Consider the following 17,331-nt stretch of genomic DNA (forward strand, 5'->3'; position numbering starts at 1 on the left):
CGAACGTAGTAGAGCCGACCCTGAAATGTAAAAAGATAATATTAATAAAACACACCATTTCAGAGGTTTTTTATTGAGAAGACGAAGAGAGAAACTGATTGATGCAAAATAAAAGGAGGGAAGTAGATTTTCTTAAAGGTCCATATTGTATAAAGGTAGATGTCCATGTGTTGTTTGATTATACATCAGGTCTAGGTTCTATATTAATACTGTGAAAGTACCAAAGCCTCAGTCACACAGAAACGCACACAGCCTGTATTCAGACACTGAGCCTTAAAACCAGCCGTCAGGACTTCTGGAACTTTGTGATGTCACAACAAAGCAGTCACCTATCTAAGCCATGACCCACCTGGACCCACCATCCAACTGTGCAGGATTTGGTTTCTCTGAGTGTTTACCTGAAATCTGCTATATTTTTATCGGATGACTCAGAAGAGAGGCTCAGAGCCTCCTCTCTTCTGATTGGTGCTATCATTTGCTGGCCTCTCCTATGTCCTCCCCCAGCTCGCCCACCCATTCTGCCATAATCTTTGTGAGGGTTATATTTTTAAGAGAAGCTATAAGGTCATTTATTCTTGAAACTAGCCCTTTGAATTAAAGGGAATCTCATCTAAGCCTGGAACTGAGAGTATGTTTGGAAAGTTAGGATCATGGCACTGAAGGAAGTGGCGGACTTGAAAATAGCAAAATAAGCTGGACCGAGGGAAGGTCAGATTTGTGTGACAGATCATCAAAACTTGCAAAAACATAGATGTTCTATGTACATGTCTTAACATGTAGAAATCCCATGCCTTTGCCAGAGAGAGAATGCTGGGTCTAGTCTAGCTGGGGGAAAAAGGTGATTATTACATATAGGAGTTAAGTTAAGAAAAGTCTTAATCCCAAAGTTCTGTCTAAACTGAAACCATATCCTAAGGGTGTTGATGACGACTGGATTGTTAGTAACAAAAGTGTAAGTGTGAGATAGAAAGGGGAAGACAGGAAGTGAAAGGTATGTTGAAATACAAGATACGGCTTTTAAGTGGCACCGGTTTGTATCGGGAGTATGAAGACAATGAATGATCTTTTTTATATTTGCAGCCCAATAATAGTAGCAATGATTTGGTAGAGCTAAGCCATTCCATATGAATGTAGAGAAAGCTTTGCCGATAGATTTGAAGTAAGAATAAGGAAGGATGGGATATGTTGAAACAAATACAGGAATACGGGGAGCACATTCATTTTAATACAGTTCACCCTTCCTGCTAGGGACAGGTGAAGTGTTTTCCATTTCTTTAAATACATTTTAACTTCCTCAAAGAGAGGAGAGAAGTTTTCCTGAAAAAGACTCTGCATATCTCTTGTGATATTGAGGCCCAAGTATTTGAAGCCATTCCTACACATTTGGAATGGTAAAGCAATATCCTGTATTTGAAGAGCTAGGTTGTTAACAGGGTAACATTCACTTTTACTAAAGTTAAGTTTGTACCTAGAGAATGTACCAAATTTCTAGAAGGTGCCTGTAGATTGATGAAGAAATGTTCCATGTCAGTTCTGTCGTTTGTTATTTCTGAAGTATATCGGTTTGAGTAATACGCAGCAAATGTTTCACTGATTTACCCTGGATCACTAGTAAGTTCACCATTTGGTTTCGTTATTTCTGGGATTTGTTGAGAAAACTGATCAGACCTTAAGATGGTGTGCCATAAGACGACCAGCTTTTTCGCCGTATTCGTAGACATAACCATGTGACAAAATTCATTCTGTCTTATCAGTTGATAACAAGTTGTACTGAGTTTGGAGATCTAGCTTCCTTTTATAGAGTTCTGGAGAGGGGGAGGTAGAGTATTGAGCATCCACTGTGGTTATTGATTTAATGAGCTGTTTTTGTTTTCATTAATCCTACTGAGTATGACTTGATTTCACCCCTGATTACAACTTTTAATGTTTCCCAGAGGAGTGAAGAGGAAATATAAACTTTTTTGTTAAATTCTATTAAGTCATCAATTTTCTTGCATATTAATTCACAAAAGGCATTTTCAGCCAGTAAAGTTTTGCTTAGTTTCCAAGGAGGGCGTTCCAACTGAGGAGGGAATGTAAGATCTAGCAACACAGGGGCATGATCTGATTCGATTATAGTTAGAGATTCAGTTCTTGTGACACAGGGAAGAAGAGTTCTATCAATAAAGAAATAGTCTACTATATGAATGGTGTACTGGAGAAAAGAAGGAGAAGGATTAGCTTTGTGGAAATAAAGAACGCCAGGGGTCTACACCCCCTACTTGATCCATAAAAGCTGAAAGCGACTCTGCCATTTTTGAAGAAGTTGTAGATTTAGGATTAGAATGGTCCAATATTGGATTTATTACACAGTTTAGGTCACGCCGAGATTAAGTTGCTGTGAGTTTAACTCTGGTATTCCTTAAATAATATTCTTTATGATTTATCATCGTCCCAATTAGGGGCATAAACACTGACCAAAACAAAAAGGAGCCCAAACAACAAATCGATCCTGCGGATCCAAGGTGATGCTGGTTGCAGGTTTTCTAAGTCTGACTTGATCTTTCACCAACAGGTGAGTTTCTTGGAGAAATGCAATATAGATTTTAAATATTTAAGATGATGAAATACCCTAGCTCTCTTTACAGGCCCGTTTAGTTTTTACATTCCCGCTGATGAATTGAACATCACCTTTTACTGCATTAATACTCCCTATAATGTTGAACCAAAATGAATATAATAATGGTGAGAGTAAAAATAAAGAAGCAAAATGGTTGTAACTAAGGGCACGGCTTCATGAATAATCTCTCTCAAAAGAACAAAGGAAAATACGAGCAGCAAAGTTCTAGAGGTGTCCCTTCCCATATACCTATCCCACATCCCGAACACAAGTGGAACTAATACTAGGCCTATACTTGTACCTCTCACTGAGGGAAGCTGCAGGCTGGATACTATTTCCATAAACTTCTGGTAGTACATCCTCACTTACCCAAGAAGGCTCCCAGTGGCCTAATGTATACTGAAAGCTTATAACACTCAGGTATAAATAATAGTACTGAGTACAAAGGCGACAGTTGAGCACTACATCTGCGAAATGACTGTACAGCCAATATACCATATGTGTGAAAACATATATGGCAGCAACAAATAGACTATATTTGTAAAATGGGTAGGCTAGTGTTTATAAATTAGATTGGCGATAATGTCAGCAAGAGTGGTCATGCCTAGAGTCCAAAAGGTGCTGACAGAATAAAGTCAGAGATGGTTGAACAAACACATTTTCAAGTCAGTTCAGATAGTTTAATGTTACCGTCTTCAAGCTGAGTCCAAGGCAGAAGCACGCGTTCCTATTCTTTACCAATCCTCTGGCCATAAAACTTCTCACCTGTATCAACATCTCTGACATGAACTTAATCAGGTCTTTACTGTTTTTGCTGCCTTCAGGAATATTCAATACACAAAGATTGGCTCTCTGCGATCGATTTTCGAGGTCACCAAACTGGTCTGAAAGGGACTGGTTTTGGGTTTGGAGTGTTCTGATGGTGAACTCCGCTACTGATAGATGTTCAAAGTTTTCACCTGCTACAGATTCCATATAGGTGAGTTGGTTCTGAAAAGAGTTCACTGTTGTCTGTAGGGAGTCCAGTGAGGCCTGGAGTGCTTTAATGGATTCTTGGATCAGGAAAGAAACATCCTCCCTTAGTGCTTAGTGTGGTCCTCTGTTTTGGACAATTGGTCGATGGAAGTAAGCGCAGTTGTCATAGCTTCTTCTTCTTTGTTACTCTTGGAATTATTTATTTTGCACGTAAAAGTCAAAATTTAATCTAGCTGGAACCATTAGGTCGATGATTCAAAGAAAAAGCTTTGTTAAACTAGAACACAACAGAAAGTAGCCTGGGAGCCCTCTCTTGTTCGACATGTCCCTACATTACAACCGGAAGTCCACTGGATCAACGCTTCCAATGAAACACAGAAGAAGAGGAAAATATGGAGCTTTAAATATTTCTGCAGTGTTTCAGATCTTTGTCTCTTCTATCCTGATGACATGTATTAATTGGTTTAATGAAGTTGTATTTACAGGAGAAACTTCAGCATCAGTCAGTTGATGAAAGAACTCAAACTTATGAAACCAAAACTGTTAAAAGCTCTGTACACTTACAGTGTAATACCCAAAGTATGTAGACAGAAAAGTTCAAGGTCTCACCTCGTCAGATTTCTATTCTGGTTTTTACACAACAGTAAATCGACTGCTTATTCAAACTGCTGGAAGACTTATGAAACAAGGTGTGGGTCTGAAATACACTCTGGAGACACACAAGAGGCATATCAACACAAACTGTTAAACTGTTTTATTCTGCTGCAGTAACACTCAAAGCCTTGAGAGGCTGGTTTGTCATCAGTCTGCAGCCTGTTTCATATCATGACCACAGTTTGGACCACGTAAATGAAGCTGCTTTGGCTCTGTGCATGCTTTCATCTGATGAAAACTTTATTGATCTTATTCTGATCGAAAAAGCTGCTGCTACACACATTGTATATTGTCAAGTATATAAAAGTTTAAAAGGTTCATTGTATAAAATAAATACAATCTTTAGTTTGAGGCCTAGACTGGGACCTCGACCAAGCCCTGAGCTCATGGATGGATCATGACACAATGGGCCCCTGGGCAAATACGTGAAAGGCTCCACAATACCTCCTATAGAGCAAGACTCCCAGACTGAAAGAGTGTCTCTTTGTGGTTGTTGTTAGTGGTTTTGTGGTTAGTGTGAGTATCTTTGTGGTTATTTTAAGTCTCTTTGTAATTGTTTTAAGTCTCTGTGATTGGTGCGAGTCTCTTTGTGATTGTTTTAATTCTCTTTGTGGTTGGTGTGAGTCTCTTTGTGGTTATTTTAAGTCTCTTTGTGGTTGTTTTTTGTCTATTTGTGGTTGTCCTTTTTGTCGTCGTTTCATCATTCTGTGTAGCCATTTTCATCTCTTTTGTGTCTCTTTGTGGTCAGTTTATGTGTCTTTGATTGAGTCTGACTGACTCACTTCAAACAGAGGCTCTGGCCTGTTTAGTGATCCTTCCCTGACAGTGGTCTTTAAATCTGTCTCAGTGACTGTTGCATAATGAATACAGTATGTAAATCAGCACTGTTCACAATGAAGTTTGAGAAGTTGATTCTGGCTCAGGGCTGAAGTCCACGTATTGGCTCGACTACTTATAGGCCCACAGTGTGCTTCGCCCTTTCAGGCAGCCAGCATTTTCTTCTCTACATGCTGTTGATGTGGAAGTGTCTGAACACTGCATGCTGCTCTAAATGGCAAACAGCAGATGCACCACAGTTATGTGGCAGACAGTGATGAGCAGAATACATAATGCTTGACAGCCTCCACCACACTGCACACTCTTCAAATGTCATTGATGCCACTCAACAAACACACGGCAAAGTCACAAAGAATCAGGAAAGACAGGATCACACATCAGGACACGAGGAAGTGTCCTGTCAGCTGCTGTCAGTGGGAGAGCCAATCACAAATCATCCTATCCACACTCCTGTAAACCAGGATTAAAACTCACTCACACAGAGATAGAACTCGGTGAAATACAAGTGAGTCACTCCCCATAGACTCACATGTTAAAATGTCCAACTTTACAGCAGAAATAAACATTTTTACAGCCTGGTACAAAAAACAGTTCTGGTCTCTATGACTAATTTCCTCCTTCATGACAATTGTAACTCACCTGTTTACATCTTATTAAGGCTTAAAGTTATGCATAATTGAGGGTGTGGCCTCTTTGAGTGACAGGTGGATGCCGTCACAGTTAGCTAGCTGTCTGCTCAGCGTCACCTCAGCTAATTGAGCCAGTAAAACACAACCTCTCTGTGTCGTTAGGAAAAAATTCTCCTATTATTTTATTTATACATTATCATTAATTAGCAGGTATCTGTCTGTGCTCACCATACTTGTCTTGTTAGCTTAGTTATTAAACCGGCCCCACACCTGCCCCTCCTCTTTGACCATTTTTGGACAAGCTGGGAGTTAGGGGTGGAGTCAGGTACTGCCAAGATGGCGTTGACGGAGCTTCAGAAACCTGTGGGTGTCGCCACAGAGGCTACGTCCATCTTTATTTACAGCCTGTGGTAAGAAGACTTTTTCAGTCTGAGCAGAGACAGAGAGACAGAGGAGGACGAATGCAGTCGTTACCGTGGTGAGGCCACTGATGGTGCATTTGAGGGTCTGCAGATTATCCAACACCATCTCTCCAGCGAGCAGAGAGAAATCCTTCAGGCAGCTCCACTCCGCTACACACACACACACACACACACACACACACACACACACACACACACAGGTGGTTAAGTACCCACAATGCATCAACAGTGAACGTCCAGCTTCTCTTTTGATTACAAATCAATAGTTCCTCCTCAGACGAGGAAATCAACCTTCTCACTGCTCAGCTTGTGTCCTCGAGGCGTCTGTAATTGTCTCTGTGTCTTTCTGTCTGTTGTGAAACACACACCTGTGAACCAGCAGTCTACCTGCCCATACAGAAATGTAATAGTTGCCATATATGTCACCTATAAGGTGATATGTCATTATCACATATATACATCCTCTGGATATATGAAGATATAAGTTCATAACATATATGAAATACCCATAGTAAAATATGACAATGTACATATATTACAAATATCATGATGTGATGAAATTTTATGTAGAACACTCTATGTAAATTTATGTTATATATTGTATCTATTTATGCAAGTTCATTAAAAACAACATGTATATAAAAATTCTATACGCTCATATATTTTTCTTATAAATTTCTTATTAATTTTAAACATGTCTAACTTCACATTCTGGGAAAGTGTCTTTTTTGGAGTCTACTTATAATAATATCAACATATATATATATATACACAGGCTTTCAGATGGATATATTTATCTAACATATGTCTACAATATAAGCATATATACATAATGCATATACATGTATATGTGTCAATATATGAAATTGTTCCAATTTCTAACAGGTTTCATATATAATTTTTTACATACATGTATATATAATAATATAATATAATATATGAACATATATTATATTTGCGTATGGGTGAGCCGATGTTTCTATTAATGACCTCCACTGTGGCAGCAACAGTTTCATATGAAAAATCTTCATATGTCTCAGTTGATTTTATTTTTATATTTTCAATCTTAGTACATTTAATCTATTGTATGATGTCATAGTGTGTGTGTGTGTGTGTGTGTATGTGTGTGTGTGTGTGTGTGTGTGTGTGTGTGTGTGTGCTCACCTTTGTATTTGGTGACCACAGTTGAGTTGAGACACTGTGGCTCTTGAAAGGTGATGGTCAGCGTGGTGCTACTGCTCACGCTCAGACGAACCATAGATGGGGCCTCTGGGGCACCTGAGCAGGGGCATCAACAAAATGAGAAGGTGTCTTATCATCTTTAGATAGTGAGTTCCTGTAAGTGGCGCTCTTTGCTTCACCTGCCACTCTGGTTACTGGTTATTCTTTGGTAATGAGTCAAACAAAGGTGATCAGTTGATCTGAGGTCTTTAACCTTCACTTGGGAAACCTCTGAGTCGTTTCACCTCCAGCAGCCACTGAATGAAACGCTCTGCTGAGAGGAGAGGCACTAAACCAAGTGATGGGTCTTAATCCTGAGGATTTGTATTTAGTCATTTTGAGTCTCTTTGTGGCTGTGTTGTATCTCTTTGTGGTTGTGTTGTGTCTCTTTGTGGCTGTGTTGTGTCTCTTTGTGGCTGTGTTGTGTCTCTTTGTGGCTGTGTTGTGTCTCTATTTGCATCTGTGTGTTACAATAAATGCCAGCAGTGACAAACAGAGGCTGTGGCCTCAGGTGCTGCTCACTGAATGATTAAACTAATGAAGGAAAGACATTTCGTTTTGTGTTTCTAGTTACAGGACTTCTGACTTGCATTTTTTTTCTTATTTTGTTGTTTTATTTCTGCTTCCTTCTAAATGAATGAATAGACCACTGTTAAGTCACTAAATCCAACCAGAGACTTGAGTCTCTAAAGTATATCATATTATTCTGAGATGAAGTGAGTGAGGATGGAGATGTGAAATTAAAACAGTGCAATGAAATCTAACAAAGTGCAGCAGCAGGTTTCATCAGGTATAATGATGATAATGTGATAAGGCCACAGATTCCTGATGTGAGTCTCACTGAGCCGCAGAACTCATAACAAAGAACCCCAATCATCTCTCACTTCATTACAGTGATGATCTTCTGTGCAGAAAAATCATCACAGGAGCTTCTCTTCACTTTTATATGTGATCACACTCAGTCTGTGTCAGCATTCAATTCATGTCCAGCTGATCCAGGCAGAGCAAACGAGACGACATTTAAACAAATGGACCTGTCAAATTTAAACATGCTAAAAATATAAAGATATCGGATTGTTCAAACTCCAGGAGCCAAAATATGTAGGTAAATAAAACACTCGCAGTCTGATAGGAGTATTTATCACTGCTTCAAAATAAATATATGAATAAAGAATGTGAAATCCAAAAAATTATTTGTAATTACTGAAAAAAGAAAATAAAAATCTGCAGAGCCGGAGAGTTAGTAAATTTAAACCACCATCTGGAAACCTCCTCCACCACTGGAAATGTCAAAGGAAACACCTTTTACAAGCTTTGTCATTCACAACGGTCAGTGAACTCATCCTACCATCACTGTGAAGTGAGAGATCTTAGCTGGAGACCTTAATCCCTCCGCACCTTCCTCCTCTGACAGTTTCTACCCCCCTAACATCATTAATGGTCTGGTGTCAGTTGGAATCTGACCTGCTGTGGTTTGGATTGTGCCTCATCTGATTAATGCCTGAATGAGTGAATGTGAACAGATGTAAATGTGACCTTCAGGAAAAACGGGGCAGAGGTCAATATGTAATGAAAGTCCAGTTCAGAGGTCACCTGTAATTCCACTGATAACAGAAGGTTCATCTTATCTGAGCTTCACACGCTGTCACCAGGTTTCAGGACTCCACTGTCTGACATCAGTGTGATTTCTCTGTTTAAATAAAGGTTGAATGGTTGAATGGTTAAATGATTGAATGAGCGTGCTCACGTGCGTGCTGGAAGCCTGTCTTCATGCGTTTGTACAGCTTGCTCCTCCACTCCCAGGCTCTCAGCTGTTTGTCCTTGTGGCAGGCCTCCAAAGAGAGGCCGTCTCTCTGAGCCTGAGCCGCCAGGTCCGCCGCCCGCCGCTCCGCCTCCACCACCAGGGAGCTCAGGTGGGCCTCCCGACACTCCACGCTCACGACTACAACATACACACACACACACAACCAGGAGCCTGTCAGACCAATGCCACGTTTACATTTGTCATTTCCACTGTCTCAGATCCAGATTAAATCCAGAATAAATGAAATAGAGACGTCTTTGTTTAAGATGTGGTTTCTACACATGATGTTTGTGTGAGGTTTGAGAGAAAACAGACTGAAGACACAGAGGACCCTCCTCCTCCTCTGAGCTTCCTCGTGGGCTGGATGTCGAGTCGTGTCTCTTGTTAGAGGAAAAATGAGTTTGTGGGGGAGTCAAAGCTGCAGATTCAGCTCCATGAAAGCCGCCAGGGGCCGAGGCCGAGTCTGTTTTTTTACAGCAGACAAAAGGAGATGCTGCAGCATCCATGTGAGAGCTCAAGAGAAGAACTTATCAAGGCCGAAAAGATGGAAACATGTTACCATAAAAGGACCAACACTGGACATCCATGAGAGGGGAGTCAGTGAGGGGAGGGAGGAGGGATGAGGGAGGCAGTCTGTTCTAAAACACAGTCCTTTACCCCCGTCACACAGGGAACTGTTTCTGCACAAAGATCATGGTGAACATTTACATTTAAATTGTTTTTAAATGCTGTTACATCAAACACTAAATTTAATTCACCTGTACTGTATCAGAGTGGAGGCAGATAAAACTAAAAATGTCCGATTGATGGAAACCAGGAGAAAAAAAATCACTTTTATATTTTGTTTAGCGAAAATGAAAAATGTCCATTCACACTGAAATGATTGTTTTGCATATTGTTCAGCCCTAAATGTATTTTCAGTGTCTTATCTGTGTCTACACACACACACACACACACACACACACACACAGGAACAGGTTTTGCGGTGTCATCAGTAGCATCATGCAGCCTCATGCTCCTCTCTTCATTCAGACTGTGAGTGTATCAAATGATCTAACGTGTGTGAGCTTGTCGTCATGGAAACGACATGAGGAGGTAAACAAAGGAACACAGGACAGGTATTAAGTCGTCTCTGTGTGTGTTCCTCCACATCTGTCTGTTACCCAACTCAACAAACACTGCTGCTTTACTGCATGCTCACTCGCTCTCTCTCCGGTCCAGTTCTTAGTCATGGCCCGTGATAGCAGCATAAACACACAAACAGCAGCACACAACAACACCCTCATTCACTCACTCACTCACTCACTCACACACACACACACACACACAATCTCACACACACACACACACACACACACACACACACGCACACTCAGAGTGTGTGCGGCTGCAACACATCTCTGACTGAACTGACTGACTGAAACAGCCAATCAGGAGAAATCGTCTCAGCTGCTCCTCGCTACAGTGAACATGATTGGTCATGCTGATCATGAGACCAGATTAAACTTTATTCAGTGATAATGATCCTGGATGATGATGATGATGATGATGAGAGAAAAACGATCTGTGTGTGTGATCTGAGACGTATTAAATCAGTGTCATTCTCTGCAGACACAATGAATGGTGAATGATGATGGTAGCTGACGTGGTTGATTGGTGTATTGATGAAGTTCTCACTTTACACTGGGATCACTCTGCCTGGGTTGTGTGTTCACACCTGCTGCAGCTCTAACTCTCTACATAGAATTTGCAGGTTACTATATTGTTGGATTTCTTTTCATCATAAATTAATTACTGATTTATTTTTGACAGAAAATGTCAGTAAAATGTCTCTGTCGCCACAGGCAGCTGCTAAAATGGTTAAAAAATATATCTATATATTTTATCATGTCTGAATCTGTGTGTTCAGATTCAGTCTAGACATAGAAACTATAGCGTAGGAGTCAGTTTTATGGTATGTTGCTGGTATGATGTCACTATGACATCATCAGGTCTTTTCTCCGACTGACATGTAGACAAATAGACACATCACGTGTTCACAGGCAAAGGTATTGCAAGTGGGCCACAAATCATTTGTAAAACAGAAAAATTTAAGTTTAAAGTTTTTTAAAGTTTTCAAATGAAACAATCTTTAATTGAATTAAAAATGCTTAAAACATTGTTTTTTTCTCTTATTAAGACCAATCACTATGATAAGCCAATCACAGAAACTTTAATGTTGTCGCCAGGCGGACTGCATCATATACTTGTTTTCTATCTCAGTCTAACAGATCACATCCATCATTTTTGAGAATTTCAAGTGGCCGTGAGTTGGAAAAGGTTTGGAACTTCGATCTAGATCATGTGATGCAGCTGCGAGGCGAGTGTGTCGCTCTAACCCCTTAACATGGGCACCAAAATGAAAACCAAGACATTCCGTAGCTGCGACGCAGCCAGTGTGTTTTAAGTCTTATGTTTTTATCCTCTATGCAGCTGTAGATGATTTATGAGGAAAAAAAAAAAAAACAACATCAAAAACGACATTAAATTCAAATATCACTGAAGAAAGACAGAAGTCAAATAAAAAAATAATGTAACATGTAATGTGTATTTATTTATTTTCAATTCAAATTAAATTTGTGCTGAGGACGTTCAAGTGTCTTTAACAGCATCGGGATTGTTTTTTTTATTTCCTGTTTTATTCTTGGTTTTTATGAAACATCTCTCAGAGTGAATCAGTTTACAGCTTCTCTTGAGTGTTCAGTTGTTAGAGAAGTGAAATGTTTGAGGCTCAGATTACAAATGATTAATGTCTGGTCCCAGGCAAATGTTGGGGGCCTTCAAGGGGAAAAGGGGGCCACAGATGGCCCTTAATATTGGCACATTTTGCAACGACAACGATACAAAACCTAACCTTAAACCTCCCATTACGGCTCTATGTGCTGCTGATTCAACACTGTACACGAGTCATGATCAACTGTCTATATAAGAATATTCATTATAACTTCTTTACAATCATTATCAGTTTCTTCAATACTTCTGAAGTCGACCTCAATAATTCAAAAGACACAAGTCGACTTAAAAAACAGTTTTCCTTCATATTTGAAACATTTTGTTCTCCACTGAAGTTTTAAATAAAGTTTCCACAAACTCTCAGAAACAAACAGAGTTTTGAAGCCAGCAGCCATATTAAACCTCCAGGTGTCACTTCCTGCTCAGCTCGGCCTGTCAGAGCCCGGCTAGCTGCTAACGGCGGCTAATTGAAGAGGATGTAAATTAACAGGCTGCTGTGTCTGAGGGGGTGGGGTGGGGGCTCACACAGAACCACATTGTCTGACTGAGGGGGCGGTCTAAATATAAACCAACCCCCCCCCAGGGGCCCCGAGGGGCCTCATAAATTAACACGCAGGCAACGTAGGTGAGCTCAGGGAGACACATTAACTCACACGCACACACACATGCTCACATCACAGGATTTTATATATAAAGTTTATTTATAGTTAACTTTGAGTTTATTTTCGTTCACCAACAGCTGATGTAACAGAAAAGTTCCACTTCAACATGTTGGAAAAGTTTCAGTTTAGAATAAAATATAAAAGTTTCACCTGAAGTTTTTTTTTTTTGCTTTATTATGACAAAGACAGTGAGAGAGAGAGAGGAAAGTTAGGGAAGAGAGAGGGGACGACCTGCAGCAAAGGGCCCCAGTTGGATTTGAACCAAGAAAATCAGAATCTACTCCTAACGTCTAAAATCAAATAAATATTATTATATTAAGTCATCCTCCTGTTTCATATTTTATCGATTAATTTAATCATAGACTGGTTTATCTCAGTTTTACTGAACCTCAACTTTTCTTATATCTTTAAATCAGTTTTTTTAACATTCATTTTTATTGTTCGTCCTCTATTTTATCTTGTCTTGTAAAGCTCTTGGTTACTGTGTTTTGAAAGGTGCTATATAAATAACCACTTATTATTATTATTATTATTTTTATTATTGTTATTACTATCAATGTCATTATTATGACGATGAGTTTGTTCTTCCTGTTTCAGGATCAAAACATCTTTAATCATTAGAACGTCAGAACTTTGACTCTCACCTCATGTTTTCGGGGTTAGGGTTAGGGTTAGAACTTCTACTTGTTGTTTTTAGTCAGTTTTATCTTTTATATTTTGTTGTTTTGGTTTTTTTATTTTGATGTTTTTTCTGAATTTGTAGAAAGATGTTATTCTTGCTTTTAAAGTGTGTTTCTCTGAAAGTTTAACTGTAAGTAAAATGTGCGCGCACACACACACACACACACACACACACACACACACACACACACACACACACACACACACACACACACACACAGGGCTGTCAGGCTCCGGCTGACTGATTTACTTGGCACTTGAGGAATGACATAAACAGAGAGCAGCAGGCCCCAGGAGGGAAAACAGCAGCAGTGTTTACTCTGTGTTTGTTTACAAGGATGGGATTGTACCGCCGCCCAGAATCCAGGCCGCTGTTTGGAGAGCTCTCGCCGCCGTGGCCCTGCGGCACAATAAATCACTTAGCTGTAATTGCCCCGGCGTTACACGCATCATTGGAAAAGTTAAACCATTAAACGACAAACCTTGTTAAAGCTGTTCAGCGGGGAGTCACGCAGGAGGCCCGGCCCGCTGTAAAGTGGCCACTGTTTCACACGCACACACACACACACACACACACACGCGCACACACACACACACACACACACAGAGCGGGGGCTAATGGGGGTTTTCAGGAGTAAGGTAAGAACCACCTGTCTTTGGAGGGTTTATGGAGGACAACAGGGGGACTGATGGAGGGAAAAACCGTGTGTGTGTCTGTGTGGGCAGGGGGGTGATGTGTGGGGTGGGGGTACTGCAGGAGGTGGGGGGGGGGATAGCAGGCTCATTCACGTCCAGGTAGAGGAGACCCAGACCGGGCAGCAGACACAAACACAGGCCCTGTCTGAGCCACAGCATCACTCACGCTACAGAGAACACACACACACACACACACACACACACACACACACACACACACACACACACACACACACACACAGTACAGACTATATATTTTATATAGCAGTAGTAGATTTCAGGATGTGACTCAGTTCATGTCTCATCGCTGCAGCTGAGCTTTAACCTGCTGAAACACTCTGTCCTCAGACTTTAACACACAGTTGATCACATGTGATTTGTTTCCGTGACAGGACTGAACACAGGGAAGAACTCTCTGCTCTGCACAACATTTACAGGATTAAAATACACATTAAATGACAGATTTCCTCGAACTCTGTCATGTTACAGCCTCACTCTGGAGGATCCTCTGATGTCTAATCTTTGAATCAGCCCCAGTGACTTCTTCATCCTGAACGTCGTCTAATTCTACTGAAGTGGAAGGATGTAATTCCTCCAAATCAAACATGGTGGATCTATCTCATGTTATAAAGGGCTCACCTGGTCAATTCTGTCAACTCTGGAGACTTCGTCTGAGAACCAGGATAGTGTCTCTTGAACTTTTAGACAGATCAGCTAACCTCACGCCTGTCACACTCAGCTAAGGTGGTAAAGTGCCTCCAGGTTTCCCACAAGGCTCCTCCCCTGTACATTTGTTTGTCCCTCCATCAGAGGTGTGGGTGGGAGAAGACGTGTGGAGCATTTACACAACAGAACCAGCTGTGGCGTACTCACAGTGCGGACTCTCCTTGCCGCCGGCCTTCAGCAGCAGCTTGGCGATGGGCGTGTTGTTGGTCATGATGGCGATGTCGAGCGGCGTCAGGCCCTGGCTGTTGGGCGTGTTCAGGTCCAGCTCCTCGGCCGAGAACTGGTACAGAAGAATCTGCACTGCGTCCAGGTCCTGCTGCTCCACTGCCTCGAAGATACAGTCACTGCCCTGCATTGTCTGGAGGAAACAAGAGCCACGGTCACCATGGTAACAAAGCTGTATAACCAAGTCCGTTATAATGAACTCTGGTTGGTGCTTTCATGTGTGTAGTTCAGTTCATTTGGTCCAGACTGAGGAAAAACTACAAATCATACGGATGAACAGGAAACAGGCTCTGAGTTCCCGCTTTGTTTGTCTCGCACACGTGCACGAGGATTTACGTGCGCATGGGTGACGGAATACACATTCCCATCAATGTGGATGTTACCACGTCAACACCTGCAGCGATGCATCGGCACAGATGGGAGTGAAGACTGAGAGCTGGTAAACAAAGCAGGTTTCAGACTCAAGACAATCATCAAAGTTGTTGGAAATGATCGATCAGACATTTTATCAAATGATTATTAATTCTGAAAGTGATAATTGAACAATTTAAACTTGGCACTGATAAACAATTTCAGTGGTGGTCTGAGCGACATTTCCACACAGCTGATTTGACTGAGACGTCCCACAGACCATCTGTCCGTCTGAATCATAAAACAGATATTACTGCAGAAAAAGATGCTCAAACAAACAAAGACTGCTCGGGCTGAAAACAGCTGCGATATCATTTCACTTCTGAAACTAGAATCACTTCCTCCACTCAGACTAGTTTCAGGTTACATCCCTGTTTATCCAGAGTCACAGAAAATATGAACCATTTGTGTGATATTTTGTCATTTTCTGTGTGAAGTCCAGAGTTAAGGCCAAAACGTGTTTTGTGAGGTCACACTGACCTTGACCTTTGACCACCAAAGTTCATCCTTGAGTACTAGCGAATATTTGTTCCCTCAAGGCGTTACTAAGATTTCCTATCCACGAGTATGGGACAGAGGGACAACCCGGAAACAAAATGGCTGCCGCTCTGACTGTCGTCTGCGCAGAGGAATAAGAAAAACAACAAACCCTTGTCACACTGAATAATCCATAGAAAGTAGTAGAAGAGTTCAGGAATCATGATGTAAAATCTATAATTCCTCCACAGCTACACTTTGAACTGCAGTTTTATTTAAATCTACTCTCACACAGATGTCAGTGAGTGTGATGTAGAATTGCTCGACAGGAACAATCAGCTCCTCTGAAAGGAAACAAATCTCTGTTTATTTCTCCTCTGTGGGCAGACATGTCACAACAGCAGGGAGGAGATTCTGTGTGCGACTGTCACTCCGGAGCTTCGGCTCCTTGAAGAGCTGCAGAGAGAAGCAGCAGCTCAGTGAGAGTAGAGGCTCGGACTGGGACTGTTTACCTCTGTGCAGTGGTCCAGGTTCAATCTGTGTTACATCTCAAACTACAAAGCTTCCTACAAGACATACAGCCAGGTGTGTGTTTGTGTTTGTGTGTGTGCCTGTTTACTGCAGGTGGTGCTGGAGTTCTGACCTCTGACCTCCTGTTTCCATGAACCTTGGAAGAAGATGAAGTTGTGCCAGACACTTGACTTTGTTTCTACACCATACGACACTAACATATCAGCTGTTCCTCTCCACATCAGGTGACAAAGACACCACAACACATCTGTAACAGCTACAGATGTGTCTTGATGTCTGTGTCGCCTGATGAATCTCAGTCCAGTGTCTCTCTCTTTTAGCTCCGTGTTTGGTCTCCACCCGCTGTTCTCTGACTGAGTCTGTCTGCTCAGAAGATAAAGGACAGTAGGTTCCTACAGATGTTTCTCTGAAAACATCTGGATGTTCTGTGATGACATTGTCTGACGTCTGCTGTAGTTTCTCTCTGTTAAAGATTTGAATGAGCAGACAACAACCTGCTTCCTCCGATCATCGTCATATTAATAAAACAGATCAGTAAATGAATAATTCAGCCGGGTTCAGCACGTAGAGGATGTTGTCCTCTAATCAGAAGGTCGGTGGTTCGATTCCCGGCTCCTCCCGTCAAGATACTGAACTCTGAACTGTTACTCCAAAAGAAAATAAAGTCTTAATAGTTTGTCCACTGCCATGTTATTTTTATTGTATGTATATTTATACATGAATTTTTTGTTTGTTTAACTAGAGTCTTGAAACACAAACTACCTCTAATGGCTGTTCCATCAGTGTGTGAGTGAATGAGTATGTAAATGAGTTGATGCGGCATGTATTATTAAGAGCTTTGAGTGGTCTCTAAGACTAGACCACATGTGCAGTCCATTTCAATGAATGGATTAAATATCAAATTAAAAATATAGTTTATCAGTTAATGAACCGTCTGTTTTACCCTGACGTTAATGACACATCTTGTCTTCTTCTACTACTGCAGATGTGCAGCAACGTACTCTGACCC

At 41.1% G+C, this 17,331-nt stretch overlaps 1 protein-coding gene across 7 annotated transcripts in view; it reads right to left on the minus strand.

Annotated features, from left to right (window-relative positions):
• The window catches only part of ankfn1a (ankyrin repeat and fibronectin type III domain containing 1a), a 101,552-nt gene that overhangs the window by 26,535 nt on the left and 57,686 nt on the right, over positions 1-17,331 (minus strand). For all 7 annotated transcript variants that reach the window (XM_087177289.1, XM_087177286.1, XM_087177287.1 and 4 more), the window contains 4 exons: positions 14,826-15,036; positions 9,085-9,279; positions 7,281-7,394; positions 6,169-6,266 (listed from right to left, as the gene is read on the minus strand). In XM_087177289.1, the coding sequence (XP_087033415.1) occupies positions 6,169-6,266; positions 7,281-7,394; positions 9,085-9,279; positions 14,826-15,036 (618 nt within the window). The remainder of the gene's footprint in view (positions 1-6,168; positions 6,267-7,280; positions 7,395-9,084; positions 9,280-14,825; positions 15,037-17,331) is intronic.

The sequence above is a fragment of the Seriola lalandi genome, unplaced genomic scaffold (genome assembly GCF_002814215.2).
Source record: "Seriola lalandi dorsalis isolate HSWRI2012SDOR001 ecotype SW California unplaced genomic scaffold, Sedor1 jcf7180002054585, whole genome shotgun sequence".
Classification (NCBI taxonomy): domain Eukaryota; kingdom Metazoa; phylum Chordata; class Actinopteri; order Carangiformes; family Carangidae; genus Seriola; species Seriola lalandi.